At 60.0% G+C, this 18,654-nt stretch overlaps 1 protein-coding gene across 2 annotated transcripts in view; it reads right to left on the reverse strand.

Annotated features, from left to right (window-relative positions):
* Window positions 1-3,193: 3,193 nt before the first annotated feature.
* Window positions 3,194-18,654, reverse strand: part of COL5A1 (collagen type V alpha 1 chain) — a 120,075-nt gene continuing 104,614 nt past the window's right edge. The window contains exons 55-66 of one of the 2 annotated variants that reach the window (XM_075559834.1): window positions 18,540-18,647; window positions 18,404-18,457; window positions 18,259-18,312; window positions 17,846-17,953; window positions 17,357-17,410; window positions 16,512-16,547; window positions 16,183-16,236; window positions 15,338-15,593; window positions 13,735-13,847; window positions 10,328-10,396; window positions 6,948-7,181; window positions 3,194-5,258 (exon numbers count right to left, since the gene is read on the reverse strand). In XM_075559834.1, coding sequence (XP_075415949.1) covers window positions 5,112-5,258; window positions 6,948-7,181; window positions 10,328-10,396; window positions 13,735-13,847; window positions 15,338-15,593; window positions 16,183-16,236; window positions 16,512-16,547; window positions 17,357-17,410; window positions 17,846-17,953; window positions 18,259-18,312; window positions 18,404-18,457; window positions 18,540-18,647 — 1,287 coding nt within the window. In that variant the 3' untranslated portion in view covers window positions 3,194-5,111. Of the gene's footprint in view, window positions 5,259-6,947; window positions 7,182-10,327; window positions 10,397-10,457; window positions 10,527-13,734; window positions 13,848-15,337; window positions 15,594-16,182; window positions 16,237-16,511; window positions 16,548-17,356; window positions 17,411-17,845; window positions 17,954-18,258; window positions 18,313-18,403; window positions 18,458-18,539; window positions 18,648-18,654 lie in introns of both variants that reach the window. The other variant, XM_075559833.1, reaches the window with a different exon arrangement.

Below are 18,654 nucleotides of genomic sequence, written 5' to 3' on the forward strand. Positions count from 1 at the left end.
CGGGCGCAGCGCCTGCCCCTGGGGGAGTGGCACATTCCCGGCTGTAGGACACAGACCAACCCCAATGCCAAGGAAGGGCCAGCGGGTCATCACGGCCCTGTGACAGCCCTGCCAGTCCTTGTCCCTGTGCCCTGTGAGGGAGACAGTGGGGGAATGAAGGCTTTGCTCTCACCTCCTGTGCTGAAGTGGCTGAGAGAGCTGACGGAGGGGCACACCTCAGGGGCCCTTCCAGGTGTATCTAGGTCCTCTAGCACAGGGAGACTCTTGCTTCCTGCCTCGCCTCGGGTGAGGGCCACCCACAGGTGAGTGTGTGGGGCCCGACTCAGGGATGTGTGTGCCTGTCTCTGAGTGTTAGTGGGCACACAGGCAGAAGCCGTCACTTGGACTGGCGGAACCACACCTCCTAGCATCTGCTCAACAGCTGTGGCCTGGGATGAGCCACCTGGAGCCTCCCAGGCCCAGCTAGCCTCCTCCTGCCCAGAGCGCCCTGGGAGTCCAATCCAACCAGTACTCAGAGCCCAGCACCGGAGAACTTCCGGACACACCTGACCCTGGGCACAGAGTGGCACAAACTCCTGACACTTGGGACTTGTTGAAACTCACCCAGGAAGGTTCCAGGACTGGTGTCTAGCATTTTCCACAGGAAGCAGCTGAGTCCTCCTCCAGTCTGAGGATGACCCTGTGTCCTTGCCGGTCCCCTTCTTGTGTCCATTGCCACGATGTAGTTCCTGAAGGAGCCCAGAAGCCAAGCAGGCTAAGGGCTCCATGGCCAACCCAGAGGTCAGTGGTTTGATTTCACCCACTGCTCCCATAAAGGCATGTTCTAGCTCATGACCCTGGGCACAACAGAACAGAGCCCAGCCCAGTCTTGCGCCAGCCGTCCTCCTAATGACTGGTATGTTTGAGCCCATTGTTACACCCACTGGACCAGCCCTTCTTCCTTCCGTTCTGCTGCCCCTCTGCTTTGCCAAGCACGCTGTCCTTCTGCAAGGACCTGGCTCCCATGACAGTATGTCTGGAGTACACGCGACAGTCTCAGCACCCTTGCTTCTCAGGGGTGTTCTGGCTGTCCTACCTGGCACGGGTCTCTCTGTTCTGTTGGCAGTCCACGGCGCTTTCCAAACCTTGCCAGCACCATCGTTCTAGTGCGTCAGTTCCTCGTTCAACATCCAACTCCCCATGCACATGGCGAGGGGTCAGGCACACTCTAGCGCTTCGGCTTCCATCCTTGGAAACCCGATGGGGGTGAGTCTGTCCTGCCTGGGGGTCGCTGTGAGCCGGAGCGGACTCGGTGGTCCCGGGTAGGAGTGTGGGCTGGAGGGAGGCAGGTGGAGCAGCAATTCATGAGCGGCTGCTAACCGAAACGTCTGTGGTTGAAATCCACTCGCTTCTCCCACCGACGGCCTCTTCTCCGCAGAAGGAGGGTGGGGCGGTCCGTCTGGAGAGGTCGACAACCTTGGAAACCCTATAACGCAGTTCCCTTTTGTCCTACTCTGCCTAGCCAGGAGGAGCGGGGTCGGTTCCATGACAGTAGGTTGGTTTTTTGAGTTTTGGAAGCTCCGGTCACACTCAGAAGACTGAGGTGCAGTGAACTGCTGAACGTGGCCTTGTGGTGGTTACATCGTCTCGTGTCGACTTGATAACTAGAGTGCAGGGGTGGAATCTAGCCTGCCCATCAGGTCACAACCTGATGGTGTCTCCTGGTGGTTGTGACCTTCTCATGAGGGTCCTGAGGACCCCCCCAACACCCACTGCCTTCACCTTCCTATTGAAGAGCCACGCAGGGAGCTTCCAGAGCCCTGGAGAGGCGCTGTGACTGTGTGAGTCTGAAGTGGGACTTACGGACTAGCATTGGACTCAGGGACTTGCTATGGACGGGGCTGGGACAGAATGACTTCTGAATAGAAAGCTCTCTCTTACGCATACACGAGTGTCCCTGCATTTATGTCTCTAGTCACCCCAACCTAACCCAGGCCCACACAGTAAGCGTCTCGGTGACTTCCATCGATAGGGCGAGGCTATGCAAATAAGGTACTTGAGGCCCACCAAGGGGATCAGACAGCTTGCTGCTAATGTCAGTGAATGTACGGAGCCTGCAATGATTGAGGTTATGTATCAGCTTAGGCCGACCATGATTTCCGGTTTTGATGCCGCTATCCTCTGTTTTGTGGTGGGCTTCTGTGCTCAGATTATGCCCATTTGGGAGGGAAGGATCCTCCAACAAGAATTAAGATGGGATGTATCTTGAGTCACTGCCTTACAACAGGGCACAACTCAAGTCACCAACCTAACCCCAGTCGCTACCACCTTCACTCCCTTGTTCCAGTTACACCTTTGCACCCCCATGCTTAAGTAAGGGGAGTCTGTGTCAAAGACAGGGGGCTTCGCAAAGGTTGTCGTAAACACTTTATTCTCTTTTCATTTTGTTTTTGCACACACCGTTTGAAGTCCCCTGGGATAGATGAATGTACCCCCAAACGTCTCTCTCTTGTTCTGGATCCCACACCGGCCTCTTTCTCTCGCTCTGGTTTGGAACTTTCGCCGGCAGCCTGCCGTCTGACTTAATTCTCTAACTTCTGTAGCCTGGTCCACCTGACCTCTCGGGTTCATCAGCCCCTGCAAGTGCAGGCTCTGGCCCAGCATTTAACACACAGACCCGCCAGCCTCCACAACCAGGGAGGCACCTTCCTGACGGCGTGTTGCCTCCGTGAGGTACTGCGTGGGCTTCCAAAAGCCCGAGGCAAGAGGGGGAACATGGAGCTTCAGTCAGTGCCAATGGGTGGCCGTCTGGAAAAGTTGCACCTTTGGGACATCTTCAACCTCCACCTGATATGAACCAAGCTGTGCTGACCCCGATGAAGACGTTATATGTGTAAGGACATCGCAACCACATTTGTTCCAGGTGGAAACAGTAAAGCTGGTTTATTGAGCACGCTGGTACAATGGTTCCTTTGTACACAGGTTTTTAATTGTTTAAAGCACCCTTTCCCCGGGCAGTACAGTTAAGAGCCGGAGGCACATCTGTTTGTTTTTGTTTGTTTGTTTTGGGGAATGAATGGACAACTTGGCACAGGACATTCTGTTTTAAAGGACCCGACACCCCAGAGTCTGTAGTTTGCTTGCTTTTCAACATTTGTCCAGTTATACAGATCTATATAAGAGGTGAGGGGTGGGAAATAAAATTAAGCCAAAATAATTTCTGCAAATATAAGAAGAGATTTTATTGCAATACACCGTGGCTGAAGTGGCTTGGGGAGAATGGGACACGCTTCGAACTTTGATACAGACCACAACTTTGGAGGGGCCAACAGAGAAGATGATGGTGGGATGAATGGACAAATCAGGCGGGACGAGAAATCACACAGAATCACATGACCTAGACAGGGTGGAGGGCGGGGCGGGGGCACCACCAGGGCATCGATGGGCCTCCTTCCTGTATGGCTTTTCTATGGAGGAGAGGCTGAGAGAGACTGGCCCCGCTGGGTCCTGAGGGCCTCCAGGCCAGACTTTTCTTTGGCAAGAGCAAGCCTTGAGTCCTGGGGCATCTGGGGCTGGCCTGGGCTTGGGTGGTTTTGCTATTCTGAGTCCACATGGCCGGGATCCTGCGAGGCACCGTGCTGGTGGGTCGTGAGGGCACTGGCGCCGTGGCTGTGTGGAGACTGCCTCATTTGGGTGTTGCCAGAAGGTGACTTTTCACAGTAGGGGTTGCCTTCCCTGCTGGCCCTGGGGTCCTCCTGCCCATCGCGGTCACTCTCCCCTTGATGCAAAGGAGCATTCAGAAGGCATGGCCCCAGCACCGAGCTCCAAAGTCGCTGGCACGGTGGCCACAACCCTTGCAGGTGGAAACCCAGCTGCTGGCGTGAGGACGAGGTGCGGCCAGCAGTCCCACCGAGCACCACCTCAGAGTTCATTGCGCCGCCCTCTGCCCACTGCCAGGGCTGCACCGGCCCGTGGCAGCTGGGTGGGCCGACTTCAGTTCAGGGAGTGAACGCAGCAGCAAATAGCACCACAAACATCCCACCGCCGGTTGGAATCTGGTTTGGTGCCGCTGCACGCAGGGGCAGGCTCCCAGCTTGGTGCCTGAGCACCCAAGGTCCTTGGCCCAAACTTGGATTGGGGAGGCAAAAGCCGTGAAGGTAGAGACATCTGGGGAAGTGGGGGGCGGCCCGGTCCCCCCTGTGTGGCCTTCAAGGGGGTCTTGAAACAGATAGCACCACAAAGACGAAGTGTAAAACTCAGCACCAATTTTTCTCGGAAAGCAGGCGGCTGTCCTGCCCCGCACGGCCTCCCCGTGGGCTTCGCCCACCGAGGACAGCCAGCAGGAGGTGGTCCGAGGCAGCCCGCCCGTCCTCACCCAAGTGCTCCCAGGTTAGGAAGCGATACAACATGGTCTTTCCCTGCAGCTTCCACTAGACATAAAAACACAAAACATTCAGAGCAAATCCAAACTCGGTCAGGGGGTGGCATGCCCTGCTTGGTAAGTGACCGCCCGGGGCCCCAAGGCCACTGACCACAAGCTCTTGGCCATGGAGGGCTGCGACCCTCCCCACTGCTTCTTAGAATTGAGGTCTGGACCCCCGTTCCAGATGTTGCCGGGACCGGGGCTGGGATGGTCAGGCTTACAGGCTGACTGAAAGGCAGGGGCACACACATTTATAACAACACAATACAAATATTTACTTAACACCCAGCACTGTCAGCACCTTGATCCATGGGGAAGGGGGGGGGCAGGGTCTCGGGTGGGTGGGGACTCTGGTCGTGGCAGGTGGAGGGCCTTTACAAGGCTGGCCTGGGCACATGGTGTGTGTGTGTGGGGGGGGGGGGGTCATGGGCATCTATACCTCTTCAACTTGGATTTGACCAATGAGACCCAGACCCATCCCCGCCCCTCCAGCTGTGCATCTGTCTCTGCGGAGCGGGGTGGGGGCTGGGGAAGGAGGCACTTGAGAGGCCCTGGGGCCCGAGGCGGTGGTGTCTAGGTCATGTGATCCGGCTCCCGGACCCCTTTGGGTCTCTGGGTCTGGGGTCCAGCACGGAGTGGAGGTCGGCGGGATGCCGGCGAGCAGCCAATGGACTGAGATGGTGAGGGGCTGGTCAGGCACCGGCGGTCCCTAGCCCATGAAGCAGGCCGGCCCCACTTCAAAGCCAAACTTCTGTGTCGCTTCGCCGAAGTCATTGAACATGATGTCCACCACGGGCAGCTGCTCCACTTTGGGAGTGTCAATCTCCAGCACTGTCTTCTGATAGCCCTTCCTCGTCTGGGGGCCGGAGGGACACCCATTAGCGACTACCCCCAGACTCAAGTGAACAATTCACCGGGAGACCCCACTGGTTCCCCCCTCCACACATGCGTCCCCTGCCCCATGGACAGGCCTCTCATCAGCCCTGCACAGCTCAGGAAGGCCGCGGGACACTCCACACTGACCTGTCCCTCCCGAGGGCATCCTGCAGATCCCCCAGAGAACCATCCACCACGGGGGTCATGCCATCATGAGATACCAGCAGCGGGAGACGGGTTGCCAATGGCTTGGGTTGTCTCCCCGAAAAACGGGTCAACGGTGTCAGGCCCAGGTTCTCAGGACAATATGGTCCCTCTCCACACTGTGATCTGATGTCCTGGCCTCTGGGTCCCAATTCCCCACCTCTTTGGGGTGACTGAGGCAGGATGAATTCACTGCCAAGGAGTTGATGCTGACTCACAGCGACCCCATGGGACAGGGTCGAACTTCCCGGTGGGTTTCTGAGTCTCTAACTGTTTACAGGAGTAGGAAGCCCTGTCTTTCTCCTGTGGAGCAGCTGGTGGTTTTGAACTGCTGACCTTGCAGCTTGCAGCCCGGCTTGTGACCACTGCACCAGCAGGGATCGAGGTGGGAACAGAGGGTGGTGGTGAGATCAGAGGGACCATCCACCACCAGGATAGCTGTGCTGGGCGAGGAACCTGGGTCCCTGTGCTGGGGACCTCCTGGACTCTGGGGAAGATGGATGGCAGGACGCAGGGAGGTCACCAAGGAACACTGGCCCCACAGATGTGGAGAGGACACAAGGACCTTCCCCCAGAGTGGACACACACACAGAGCCTGCCCCTCGAACTGGCATCCCCGGATTCAGAATGCTAGCACCCTCAATGGTGAGACTAGGTTTCTGGTCAGCGCCCTGGGGTGACGGAGAATCTTTCTCTGTTCTAGTTGCACCCTCCTTCCCTCCATCTGAGACACAGGGCAGCTCCTCCTGGGTTCATCGGGCCAAAGGCCACACACAGGGCTCTGATCAGGGCATGACACCCAGACAGCTGGCCATGGAGGCAGAGCCCACCTGCCCGCAGACGGCCCACAGGCCATAACAGATGCATCAAGCATATCCTGGGCTGTGACGGTCCCCAGGGTCCCACAAAGCTCAGATACTGGGGTTTATGGGGGGTATGTTGCTGGTCCCAAGACCATTGCCTCTCTTGGGCTGTGCCTTGCTCTGTGGTGTCCATCAGGGACCTGGCCACCATGGTCTGACCATCCCCCTCTCTCCAGCTGTTTTGCAGCATGGCTCGAGCTGGCCCCTAGGCCGTGGCTGCCCAGAGTCTCCTTCCCTCATCCGTCAACTCAACAACGCCAGACACACCGACCACGGCGTGCTGTCCCCTCCACCACACTGTGACGACATCAGGGGAGCAGACGGGCAGGAACCCCTTCAGTCTTAGTCCCGGTTGCCCGCAGACCAGAACGCAGTCCCGGGAGCCTCCCAGTCCTGAAATGGACCATCAGGGCTTGGCATCTATGCCGCATACAGGGGTGGAGAAGGACCCCGGGCAGGCAGCTTTCTCTCCTAACCCTGACACGGGGGGCGGGGAGCTCCCATGCCCTGGCCATGCCCAGGGCCTTGGGTCTCTGCGAGGGCCATGCTCAGGCAGGGACGGGAGCCAGGGCACGGGGGCCTGACCGGCGGGTGGCACTCACCGCGCAGCCATCCACCAGGGCGCGAATGTAGGGGCTGTTGTCATGAGACATCTCCTCGTCGTTCGAGCCCAGGAAGCGCATGGCCTGGTCGTAGCTGCCCGTGGCGGCGTCCTGCCAGGCGACTGACTGGTAGCAATTGTAGGTGATGTTCTGCTGGGCAGAGGCGCTCAGCAGCCTCAGGAAGGTCATTTGCACCACGCCCACGGGGCTGCCCTCGGCATCCACATAAGAGAGCTGCCAGGGATGAAGAATGCTCAGAGGAGGGGCACGCGCCCAGCAGCTACGCCCATGTCCACACTGACCATCAGCGTACCCCTTGGCTCTTAGGGACCATGAAGGCACCCAGTTCTGGACTGGACACCCACCACTGCCCCTCCTGCTGCCACCTCCTCCAGGAAGCCCGCTCTCTGATCCCCTTGGGTAGGCTGGGGTCTCCCACCCCTGACCTCCAGGAGATCCACCAAAACCACTGGCTCTTTGAAGCATCTGCCTTCCCTGCCCCTGTCCAATCCCAGTGCCCAGCACACCTGCCCTTTCTCCATGGTCAATTCAGAGGTCTCCCTGGACCCCCCCGACAGGGTGTCCCCAGAGGCCTAACAGCCCTTTCCCAACTGCTGAGGGATTGGTACCCTTCCCTGAGGACCTGAGCTTGTGCCTGGGGGACAGCCCTCCCTGAGGACGTGGGCTCCAGTGTTGGGGGGACAGCCCTCCAAGGGGTCCTGGGTTGGGAAGTCTCATTGCTGAGAGCCTGGCTTCCTTCAGGGAAGGACCCCATCTGAGGGTGGGGGCTCCTGGAGGACAGGCCCCCAATAGCTGAATGAATAGAGACCCACTGGCAGATGTAAGCTTGGCCTGTACTGTGGGCTCAGGCAGGGTCAGTGACTGGGCTGGAGGTGGATCTATTTGTCCCCCAGCAGGCAGGCAGATGGACACATGGACAGGGGTGTGGGGTGGGGCTAGGAGAGGCCACACGCCAATCCACAGACAGCATGGGGGGTCAGGTGGGGAGCAGGAAGTGGGGACACAGCTGGTGTCCAGGTTCTCTCAGGAGTGAGGGGCGCAGAGCTGAGCTGGGGTCCCTTTTACAGTTCAGTGGGACGCAGGCCATCCCAAAGCTTCCCAGGACTCCTTGTGCCTGGCCGGACCTGAGGGAGTGAAGTGATACCCACCGGAGGCGGGGTCCCGCCGGGCGCTCCTTCCAGGGGAGGTGACTGACCAGGGGGCATGCACAGAGAGAAGCCAGGCGAGCAGTGGACACAGAAGGACCAGAAGCCACGATCCCACACAGCACCCTGCCCAGTGAGACCCTCTCTCCGTGGCCTTCCCAATAGGGCATGTCTGAGTAATTCTTCCATAGGTTGTGGGATATGAGGGGGGCAGGTCTCTTTGCCTGCTCTTCCAAGAGGGCCATGGAGGGCCTGGTCATGGAAGGCCAGGGTCACGAGAGGGGATAGGCTACAGTGATGCTGACATGTCCCCAGGGCAGTGAATGGACCTGTCTCCAGGGTCATGAGTGGAGATATGCCCAGGGTCATGAGTTGACATGTGTCCAGGGTCATGAGTGGACATGTGTCTAGGATCACGAGTGGACATGTCCCCAATGTAGTGAGTGGACATGGTCCAGGGTCATGAGTGGACATGGTCCAGGGTCTTGAGTGAACATGGTCCAGGGTGTGAGGTGGACAGGCCACAGGTAAGCTGCCCCTTCCTCCCCTCCCTCTTCACAAAGCCAATCTGCAGGCAGTGATCAGCCCTGGGTCCCCCAGGCTCTCCCAGGTAGAGGAGCGTGGCTGTAGAGTTGGGGGTAGGGTCTCTCCTAACAGAGGAGGCAGGGCCACCAACAATGACCACATACAACCCCAGGGTGCCTGTGCATGGAAGCCGACTTCTGCCACCAAGGTCGCCCGTGGCTCCCATTTCAGAAGCAGACCACCAGGCCTGATTTCTGAGGTCCTCTGACTGGGCTGCAGCAGTTGGTCTCCCAGGCCACAGCTTTCCATGTGCACTTCCAGGCAGTGGCCATGAGACCCCCTGAAGACCTGGCACCATCTGTAGAGGGCAGCTGTCCCCTCTCCCCAGGCTCCTCCCCCAGAGGCCAGGGCATGGCCCTCCCCAGAGTAGATGCCCCATCAGGTCCTTCTGTGTCCAGCAGATCCTCTAAGAGTGTGCACAAGGTGGCCGAAGCACAGGGGCGCCCAGGACAGGAAGACAGGACCAGGTCCACAGCACCATGCACCGAGTGGCCAGGCAGGCAGGCACGGGCCTCACTGGGCTGGGCAGGGCCTGCTGCAGCCAGGCAGCCGGGGCCTTGGGGTAGGGGGCAGAGGTGGGTGGAGGCACACATACAGGCACAGATTGCCCGGGCCCTGCAGAGAAGTGTGACCACCTGAGCCTGGCTGGAAGCAGCCTGTGCACGCGGAGGCTGGGCTGTGCACTTGGAGGCTGTGCCCGGGGCAGCTGGTGTGGTCGGGAGCCCTGGAGCCCATGTGCTGCCGATGAGGCAGGGAGCAGTGGGGGGCTCACCCGCCGGTATTCTGGGAGGCTTGCCCTTCAGAGGCTGGGAGGCGGCGCAGAGGGTCAGCCGCCTTCACCGGCAGGGCACAGAGCTAACTACTCAGGAGTTGGGGGACGCTCCATGGAAAACCTCTGGCCACAGAGGCAATTCCGACTCAGACAGCCTCGGCCCACCTGTCCCGGTGGGTGTCTGAGGCTGTGGATGTTTACGGGAGCAGGCAGCCTCTTCTTTCTCCCCAAGGGTGGCTGGTGGATTTGAACCAGTGTTGTCACCCATGACACCACCAGGACTCTCGGAGGCCACCACTGACTCAGAACACCCAACCAAGCTCTCGGCCTTCACGACTCCGAGGGCCTGAGACTGGTCCCCCAGCATTTGGGAGGCTTTCCACCTTTGAAGGGGCATGCCATCTTCCTCTGGGTTACAGGCAGTGCCTAACCCACTGCGTCACCAGGGCACCCCTATAGAACCAGCAAACCAAATCCCTGCTGTGGAGTCGGTTCTGACTCACAGCAACCCCACGGGACAGAGCAACAGGGCTCTCGGGGGCTCCGTGGGAGGGAGATGGCCTCTGGGTTCTGAGGAGCCCCGGGCAGATGTGGGCAGAGGTACAGGGCTCCTGGTCCTTGCTAGCAGCAGCAGGGGTATTCCTGGATGCCCGGCATCCACCTCACCCCTCTGTACTGGAGGGCATGACACAGTCTGAGTTCTGCTCTCAGAGGGCCGGCCCACTCTGGCGTGGCTCCAGACTCCCCGGATGCCAGCCCCAGCCTGTCCACAACTGTGGCGTGGCAGGCGTGAGCGCCGCAGCCCGGCGTGAGTGCCATGCAGAGCGAGCCAGGCATTGCTGCAAGCAGGCACTTACCAGGGCCCCGCGCTTGTACTGACTATACCAGGTGGACGGCCGCTCTTTGGGCCAGCGGGCCATTTTACTCTGCAAGATAGGAGACGGGCGGGTTGGATGGGTCACCGCCCGGGAGCGAGAGATGCCTTACCAGTTTACCGCGCTTGAATTCACTGAACCAGGAACCCGGGGTCTCTTTGGGCCAGGAAGTGACTCTGGCCTGAACATCCAGGGGGAGGCAGAGAGGGAGAGAAACAGAGAAAAGGAAAGGGTTAATTCTTGGCCTTCTGCCCTGGCATCTCCTGGGCCCCCTGCCCACCATCCAGGAAGAGGGAAGGAAGGGCCTGAGGACCAGGCCTCATGGAGCAAGAGGGGTGGCCTGGCTCTCCAAAGTCTACCCCATGTGTGGGTCCACGCTGTAGTCTCCTCTCTACCCCCCAATCTCACCCCAATCAAGCCATGTTGTGCACTAGCCTGCCACGGTGCTGGGTGACAGCCATGCTTGGTGAGTGTGAGTGAGTGAGTGAGGCAGTGAGTGAGTGAGAGAGAAAAAGTGAGAGTGAGTAAGAGAGAGTGAGTGATGTGGGTGAGAGAAAGTGTGAGTGAGTGGATTCAAAACCCCCCAGGGGGCTGGGAGCCAGAAGAGGAGCCAGCACCCAGAGCTGGGGAGTGGGGCTGGTCCCCCTGGCTCCCTCTTAGGCTTCCACCTGGGGGATGCACTAGGTTGGGCCCCTGCTGTGCACATGTGAGTGTGTCAGCATGGGGGGGGTATAGCCCCGGGTGAGTGTGACATGGAGTGTGAGTGAGGGTGCATGTGTGAGTGCTGGTGAATGTGACAGTGTGCACACATGTGAGTGTGTGAATGTGGGAGTGCACACGCATGGTTGTGTATGGGTGTGGGCACACACATAGGAACACGTGTGAGAGTGGGGGGTAAGTGGGAGGGAACCGTATGAGTGTGGGTCTACGTGTGAGGATGCGCGTGTGACAGATGAGCATGTGTGTGTACAGTGTATGCACATACAGTCGTGTGTGGGTTGAGTATATGCATGTGTGTGAGTATGTAGATTGCATGTGGACTGAGTATACACACGTGTGTGAGTGTGTACAAGCACGGCTGTGAGTGTGTAAGAGAGTGAGTGTGTGTGGTGGTGGGTTATTCTCTTTGTGACTGAGGACTCCCAGAATAGGTGGATGGTCCTGAAACGACAAGTGGCCTGATCACCGGCGGCTCTATCAGGAGTGGCCACCCTGGCCGTGGTGGGGAATCCTGCCCTGTGGGGTCTAGCTTATGCAGGGCTGAGCCCACAGGACACGGGGCGGCCAGCAAATGAGGGGGGTGCTGCATGGGTGAGAGAGCAGTGAGTGAGTGGGTGAGGGTATGAGGGGGGCGGGGTGCAGAGTCCTGAGCAGGAGCAGCTTCTGCATTGTCCCGAGGCTCACAGGCCTCCTCCAGTCAGCAGATGGGACACAGTGGAGGACAAGGGGCAGCCAGTCCGGAAGTCCAATCTCTCCCATTCTGGCCCCAAACCTTCCCACTGTCAGAGCTGAGCTCCTGGCTCATAAAGATGGGTCTTAGAGCAGCTCCAGGACCCCCCCCCCCCATGCTCACACTGATCCTCACTCTCATTCTCGGAGGGGGCGGTCCTTCCCAGCGTACCTATTGAGGCAGCCTGTCTGAGCAACACAGCCCCTAACATAACCAGGAGATGACAGGCTGGTGGGCACAGGAGAAGGGGCCCACCAGACAGTCGTCTGTCCTATGGGCACTTCTTCGAGCCTCAGGCAGGTCCCAGAGCACCAGCCCCAGACGGGGACGAGGCTCCCTGGGCATATCCTGGCCACCTGCAGCCACAGCGAGTCTGGCCCAGGATCGTGGGTCCTCCCTCACGATGGTCCGCACCCTCCCAGGCAGTGCCCAGGGCTGTGTCTTCCAGGGTCCTGGACCCTCCATGCGACTGAGGGAACGGCGGGTTAGGGACACCCTGGCCCTCGCGTGAAGTTTGGGGCCCTTTGGGACAATCTTGGGTTCCAGCTTTGGCCTCCAGAAAGTAGACACTTTGCCCCAGGTCACATAGCCATGACTGCTTGAGAGGACCATGCCGGCAAGTGACTGCTCAGACTGGACACAGCCTACCCTGAGGTGGACGTCTGGGTCATCCTGCCTGACAGGAACAGGACCCTGACCCACCAGGTCAAGGACCAGGGGCCCCCACCTGCCTCAGCCACCTGTTTGGGAAATGACAAGTGACGTCTGGGCCAGGAGACCACACCCTCACACCCTTGAGGTAAATCAGAGTGGGCCAGCATCCAGGCACCAGCCCCTGCCTAGAGGTCAGATCCTCTGAGGCATACTGTCACCAACTGGCTGAGCAGATGGAGATGGGCAGGAATGGCCACTGTCACCACAGGCTGCCTGCAGGGTCCTAAGGGAGCCCGGGACCCCCGACTTTCCAGACCCTTGCAGCCTGCGATGGGGAGGGGGATTCAGTGACCTCCCTGGGGTGTCATCTCTGTGATTGTCTCTCCACTCTGCCAGCCAGACGGGCCACCAAGACAGGCTACTCAAGGGTCTGAGGACCGGATGCTCATGGAAGCAGACCTGCTCCCTTCCCCACATAACACACACATCTCACGCACCTGCCCACCCTCACTCACACACACCAGTGCACACACCTGCCCCCCCCCAAGTGCCTACACACCCATGCATACACAGGTCCACATCATCCACTCACCACCCCAATACACCTGCCCACTCACCCCTCCCATAGCTGCTCAAACACACTAATGATCATGCCTGCACACGTACACATAACCACTCACTCACACACACTCCTGGCCCACCACACGCTCACATGTACACTGGTCAGCCGGGGCCCTGCAAAGGTCAAGGAGGAGCCTGCCACGGTGAGACGGTGGCTCTCAGCACTGCAGCCCCACCAACGACTGTTCAAGCCCTGAGCCTCTCGCTGGGGGACGGGGCGGACTGGCCCTGGGGGCCTCCTGGTGGCCAGGCTACAGGAGCAGGTAACCAGCCTCTTTCTCAACCAGAGTGGTTGCTGGGTTCTCAAACCATCACCCTCAAAGGTTGCAGTCAGGTGCTTAACCACGGTGCCACCAAGGCTCCTGAACACACTTTACAGCGACACACTGTCACCCAGCCGGCAGCTGCCTCGGGTCCGTGCACTTGCCTCAAACTTCCTGCTGGGGATGGGCACAGTGACCAGTGATGGTCCCCCTGGGGGCAGCACCGGGTGCCCAGTGGCCAACCCATCAGCAGGGGTGCTGTCGCCCACCTTCCCGCCATTCTCTCATTGTGAACACGCCTTCTCCACCCACCCTCCTGTCCATCACATTACGAGACTGACTGACCAACACGAGCTCTCTCCCCAAGTCTTGCAGTGGCAGGGACGGGGAGCAGGACTCACCCCCTCGGACTTCTTGTCGGGGAAGACGCACGTGGCCCCGCCCGACGTGAAGTTGCAGTAGACTTTGAAGGCATCCCTGGAGCAGCCTTGGTTGGGGTCCACCCAGTACTCGCCTGATGGAGAGATGGGGAGGCAGGGGGCTCTGAGGGGCACTGCCTCTTCCCGGCCTGCCCAGGACCCTTCCTGCCTCTATGGTGCCTGCTGGCACCAAAAGCTGTGAGGTGAGATGGGCACACGGGCACATCAGCTGTGGAGGGCACTGCCCCACGGCTGGTGCACTCTGCCACCCCTGCCCTCGGGAGAAGAGGCCTTGCCAAGCTCAGGGCCTCCCAGAGAGCCCGGCAGAGTCTGCATGTCCTGGGGGAGCCAGAGGACTCTCCTGTGCCTACCAGTTGCAGGCAGGCAGGCGTGGCTGAACAGCCACCAATGTCCGCTTCCCCATCATGCTAGACGGATGCCAACTCAGGCATGCAGTGCCACCTGGATACTATGCACTGCTGTCACCCCGGCTCCCACTCACAGGCCGGGCACAGCTGTGACCTTCTGAAAGGGGGCACACCAGGCCTGTCTTCCATGGGATCCCAGGTTTGTGCTCCCCAAGGCCCTGAGGGAAGAGACCAGACCTACCAGTCCCCACACCAACCCTCTCTCCGCCTGCGAGTCGATGCCGACTCACCGCAACCCCCCGAGACGGTGTGGAACCCCACTGTGGGTTCTGAGTCTAAGTCTTGACGCAAGTGGGAAGCCTCGTCTTCTTCCCAGGGAGCAGTGTGTGGTTCCCAACTGATGACCTTGCCGTCTGCAGCCCAACCCATGACCACTTTGTCAGCATGGTGGCTCCCTCCTGACGCCACCAGCAGTGGCAGCAGAGCCCATGCTCATGCCCAGTCTGGCCAGTGTCTTGGGCATGTCTCCGTGGACAGTGTCCACTGAAAGTCCAGTGTCAAGCTGATGGCCCAGGTTGTCCTTCTGGTGCTGCCTCAGAAAAGGGGACCCAGGCTGCCGGGCTCAGGGCTTGGTCTCCTCACTCCTGACCCCAAGAATCACTTCATCTCACCAGGTCCCCCAAAGGTAAGAAGACAGGTGGCCCCTGCACCCCCACTCCACAGGCAGGCAAAGTGCCCAGGTCCCCCTGCCATCAAGCTCTCTTTCCTCCCTCCTGCGACAGCCCAAATGCACTGTCCTGGCCCCACGCTTGTCCTGCTGAGCAACAGCAGGCACCAGACCCCACCCTGGGTCCTGGCCCCACCTGTTGGGTCCTCTCTCATCTGCAAAGCCCTCCCCCCATCCAGGCTCCACCTCAACACCCAGGCCCACTCATAGGATCCACTTCCAAAGGAGGCCATGCCCCGCCCAGCCCTGCCTACAGGCCATGCACACGCCCCGTCCCTCCCACGGGCCACGCCCACAGACCAAGGCACAACCTAGGCCCCACCCACCGCCCCCATTCAACACCGCCCTGTGTCAGCCAGGCCCCACCTACATGTCCAGCCCCACATTAGGTCCAGCCCACAGACCCTATCCCAGTGCAGGGCTCACCAGGCCAGAGGCCCCGCCCATGTGCCCCACCCCGCGCCTTGTCCGAGGCCCCGCCCAGCTTTACCATCTGGAAAGTCCGGGTGGCAGAGCTGCAGGTCCTTGCATGTGCGCGCGGGGTTCTGCTGCGTGCCCAGCGGCCGCTTCATCTGCTCGATCTCCAGCTTGAGCGAGTTCAGTGAGCCGAAGATCTCCTCCATGCCGTCGGCGTAGTCCATGTAGTTGTCGCCGTTGGACTCCTCCAGCAGCTGGCTGGCGTCGATGTCCCGCCGAGTACGAGACGCCTGGATCGGCAGGGGCTGGATGACCTCGCCTGGGGGGCCCTGCAGGATGGACGAGCGAGGTGGGGTGGGGGTCCCGTGGATGATGCAGACTTGTGGGGGGTCCCCTCTGCGTGGACCCTGTCTTCTCTCTTCTTGTTCAGGAGGCCTCTGTCTGTCGCGGTCCCAGGCCCACTGCCTTCGCCCAGCCCGAGCCTCCCCAAGCTCCACCACACACAAGTCGTGTCTCCTCAGCCTCAGCTTGGACCCTCCCTCATCCATGTCTGCCAGGGCGGTTGCAGGAGGACCCCCAAGAATGCATGGGGGCGGGGAGTCACAGCCAAAAGGGAATCATGCAGGAGGGGTGTGCTCCCTCATGGTGTCCACAGACTGGTGTATGCTTGTGCTTCAGCCTCACACACAGTCACTCCACACTCACATGCACTTGCACACACACACACACACACAACACAACACCCATATACACACAAGAATACACTCCTTCACACAGGCACACACATAGCACCCTCATACGCATACACACACACACACACACACACACACACACGGGCACTCACATCATCTCTCTGGGGCCCAGAAGACTTGCCGTTACAGGGAGACCCACCCCCATCTGATTTTAGCAGCCACTTACCGGCAGGCCAGGGGGTCCTGGCTGGCCCGATTCACCCTTGGGGCCAGTGGGACCCTGCAGGAGAGAAGGGATGACAAGTTTTGGTCAGCTATAGAGCGACTTCAAGGAGAGGTAGGGAGTGAGGACAGGGGTCAGCCTGCAATGCAGGGTGGATACCAGGCTTCCACACGGGCTGCTTGGGGAGTGCTTTCCCATGGCTCTACCAGCTAGCCAGGTGGGTCTGTGCTCGCAATCAGCCACAGGCCACGCCCTCCCCACTCCGGCCCCTTGGCTGTGGGTCTAGGCCACATCCTCCTCCTGAGCTTCGGGTGCAGGATGCAAACACTTACCGAGGAGCCCTTAGCACCTTTTGGACCTGGGGGGCCCTGTGGAGTGGAAAGCAGATAATCAGGAGCTGCCAGCACCCCCAGCCTGGCCTCGAGCTGGTCAACTCCCCATGTGCATGCACAAGAGGAGACACAGAGAGCAAGGTGCTCTGGGGCTCACCCTGTAGGCAGGGCCACCACCCAGGTTAGCCCACCCCCTTCCCAGCTGGTGGCACCAAGCTAGAGGGTAAAGAGGGGTCCTGGTCACAGGTTCAGACAGGCACCCTCTGGGGGGGGAGGGGAAAACACACAGCAGGGTTCAGCTGGGGACAGCAACCCAATACCCAACCCTTGTGGGGGTGCAGGGGCTCAGGGCTGGGGGAGTCTGGAGTCCTGTGCATGGGGAACCCTCGATTTCAAAGCAGGGTTGGGGACTGGCCCCTCTCCTGCTGGTCCAGCTTCCTAGGTGTGGGAAATGTACCTCCCAGCTGACTGGGAGCAGGGTTAGAATGTCCCACTCCCCAGGGCTTTCAAGAACTACCCATAGGCAACTGCTTTAATGGTGAAGATGTATCTAGAAGGTTCTCTCCTGTGGCCACCCCAAACCAGGACCCAATGGTTTCCTTCCTTAGTGTGATCATTCAGAGCCTCGATTCCAGGTTGAATCAGTCCTGAGTGCCCAACCTTGTCCATCCTGGGGTCCAACCCTGTTCATCGTGGGCCCCAACCCTGGCCCCCCAATACTGTCCCCTGTGGCTTCCTGTCACTGTCCCCCACACATCAAGATGAGAACCCAGGCCATGCCCCATACCCTCCCCGCTTCTTACAGTGACAACAAGGGAGCCATGCCCCCCCCTCCATATACACACCGGCAAGCCAGGGGGTCCCGGGGGTCCGAGTGGACCAGAAGGCCCAGTGATACCCTAGATGGGGGAAAAAGAAGGGGCTCATTGCCACATGGATGAAGGATCATAGTCATGTCCCACTCACACCATTTGCTTGCACAAACAGCTTGCTCACATAAGTGCACACACTCATGCATGCCAGGGGCTACTGCACTGATTGGGTGACCTGTCCTGGCAGGGCCACTCCCGCCTGCTGGGAAAACATGCAGTATCCTCAGCCCTATGGAGATGGCTTAGAGATGGGACGTTGCTTCCACTGCGGTCACTTGAAATGCTGAGCTGACCAGAACCCGCCCACCCACCAACTCCCGGGGAGGCTATTCTGGCTCCTGCTCTGCCGTAGTGCTGGTGTCTTGGGCAGGGAGCCCCTGAGCAGTGCTCACCCCGACCCTGCACCCCCTAATGTGCTAAGGTATTCACGCCCTGGGCACAGCCAGAATCTGTCTCCCATACCTGTTCTCCCTTGGGACCAGAAGAGCCCTGCGGGCCTGGGAGGCCACGGTCACCCTTCTCTCCCTGCTCTCCGGGAGGCCCGATGAGTCCGATCAAGCCGGGATGACCCTGCAGGAGGCAGAGGCAAGAGGGGACGCTGGGGGCCTTCGCCAGAGCCCTGCGCCCAGGGGATGAGAAATGCCCTTGGGCCCTTCCAAGCGGGCATCGCGCAGCTGCCCCGGCTCAGGGCCCCCGAGCATCCTCAGAGTCCATGTTCCTACCACCCGTTTTCCCTTGTTTTGTTGTCTCCCGGGTCACCATCAACCCACCCCAGGCTTTGAGAGCCCATGACAAACACAGGGCCCTGCTGGGCCAGACACCCAGGCTGCTGAAGGGCCTGATGAGGCTGCGGGAACCCAGCCGTCTCATCTTACCTTTTCCCCTTTGGGCCCCGAGTCTCCTTTGAGGCCGGGGAGGCCTGGGGGGCCCTGCAGGAAAACACAGAGGGGTCACATTCCTCACCCAGGGATCTCAGATGGCAAGCTGCCCTCTCCCACTGCCTAGGGAAACCTCACTCACCATGGGGCCGGGGGGCCCGTCTGGGCCTGGGGATCCAGGGAGACCTTGTTCACCCTGAAACAGAGCCGTCCCACCAAGTGAGTCGAGCAACCCACCTTCTTCGGCCCCTGCCCCACCCATGGCCCTCCCCACTCACCACAGGCCCAGGGATCCCCCGCAGTCCATCGGGGCCAGGCTTTCCCGGAGCCCCCTGGGGGCCGATGGGGCCAGTCTTCCCAGGAGGACCTTCTAAGCCGGCTTCTCCCTGGCAT

Source organism: Tenrec ecaudatus, chromosome 10 (genome assembly GCF_050624435.1).
Source record: "Tenrec ecaudatus isolate mTenEca1 chromosome 10, mTenEca1.hap1, whole genome shotgun sequence".
Taxonomy (NCBI): Eukaryota; Metazoa; Chordata; class Mammalia; order Afrosoricida; family Tenrecidae; genus Tenrec; species Tenrec ecaudatus.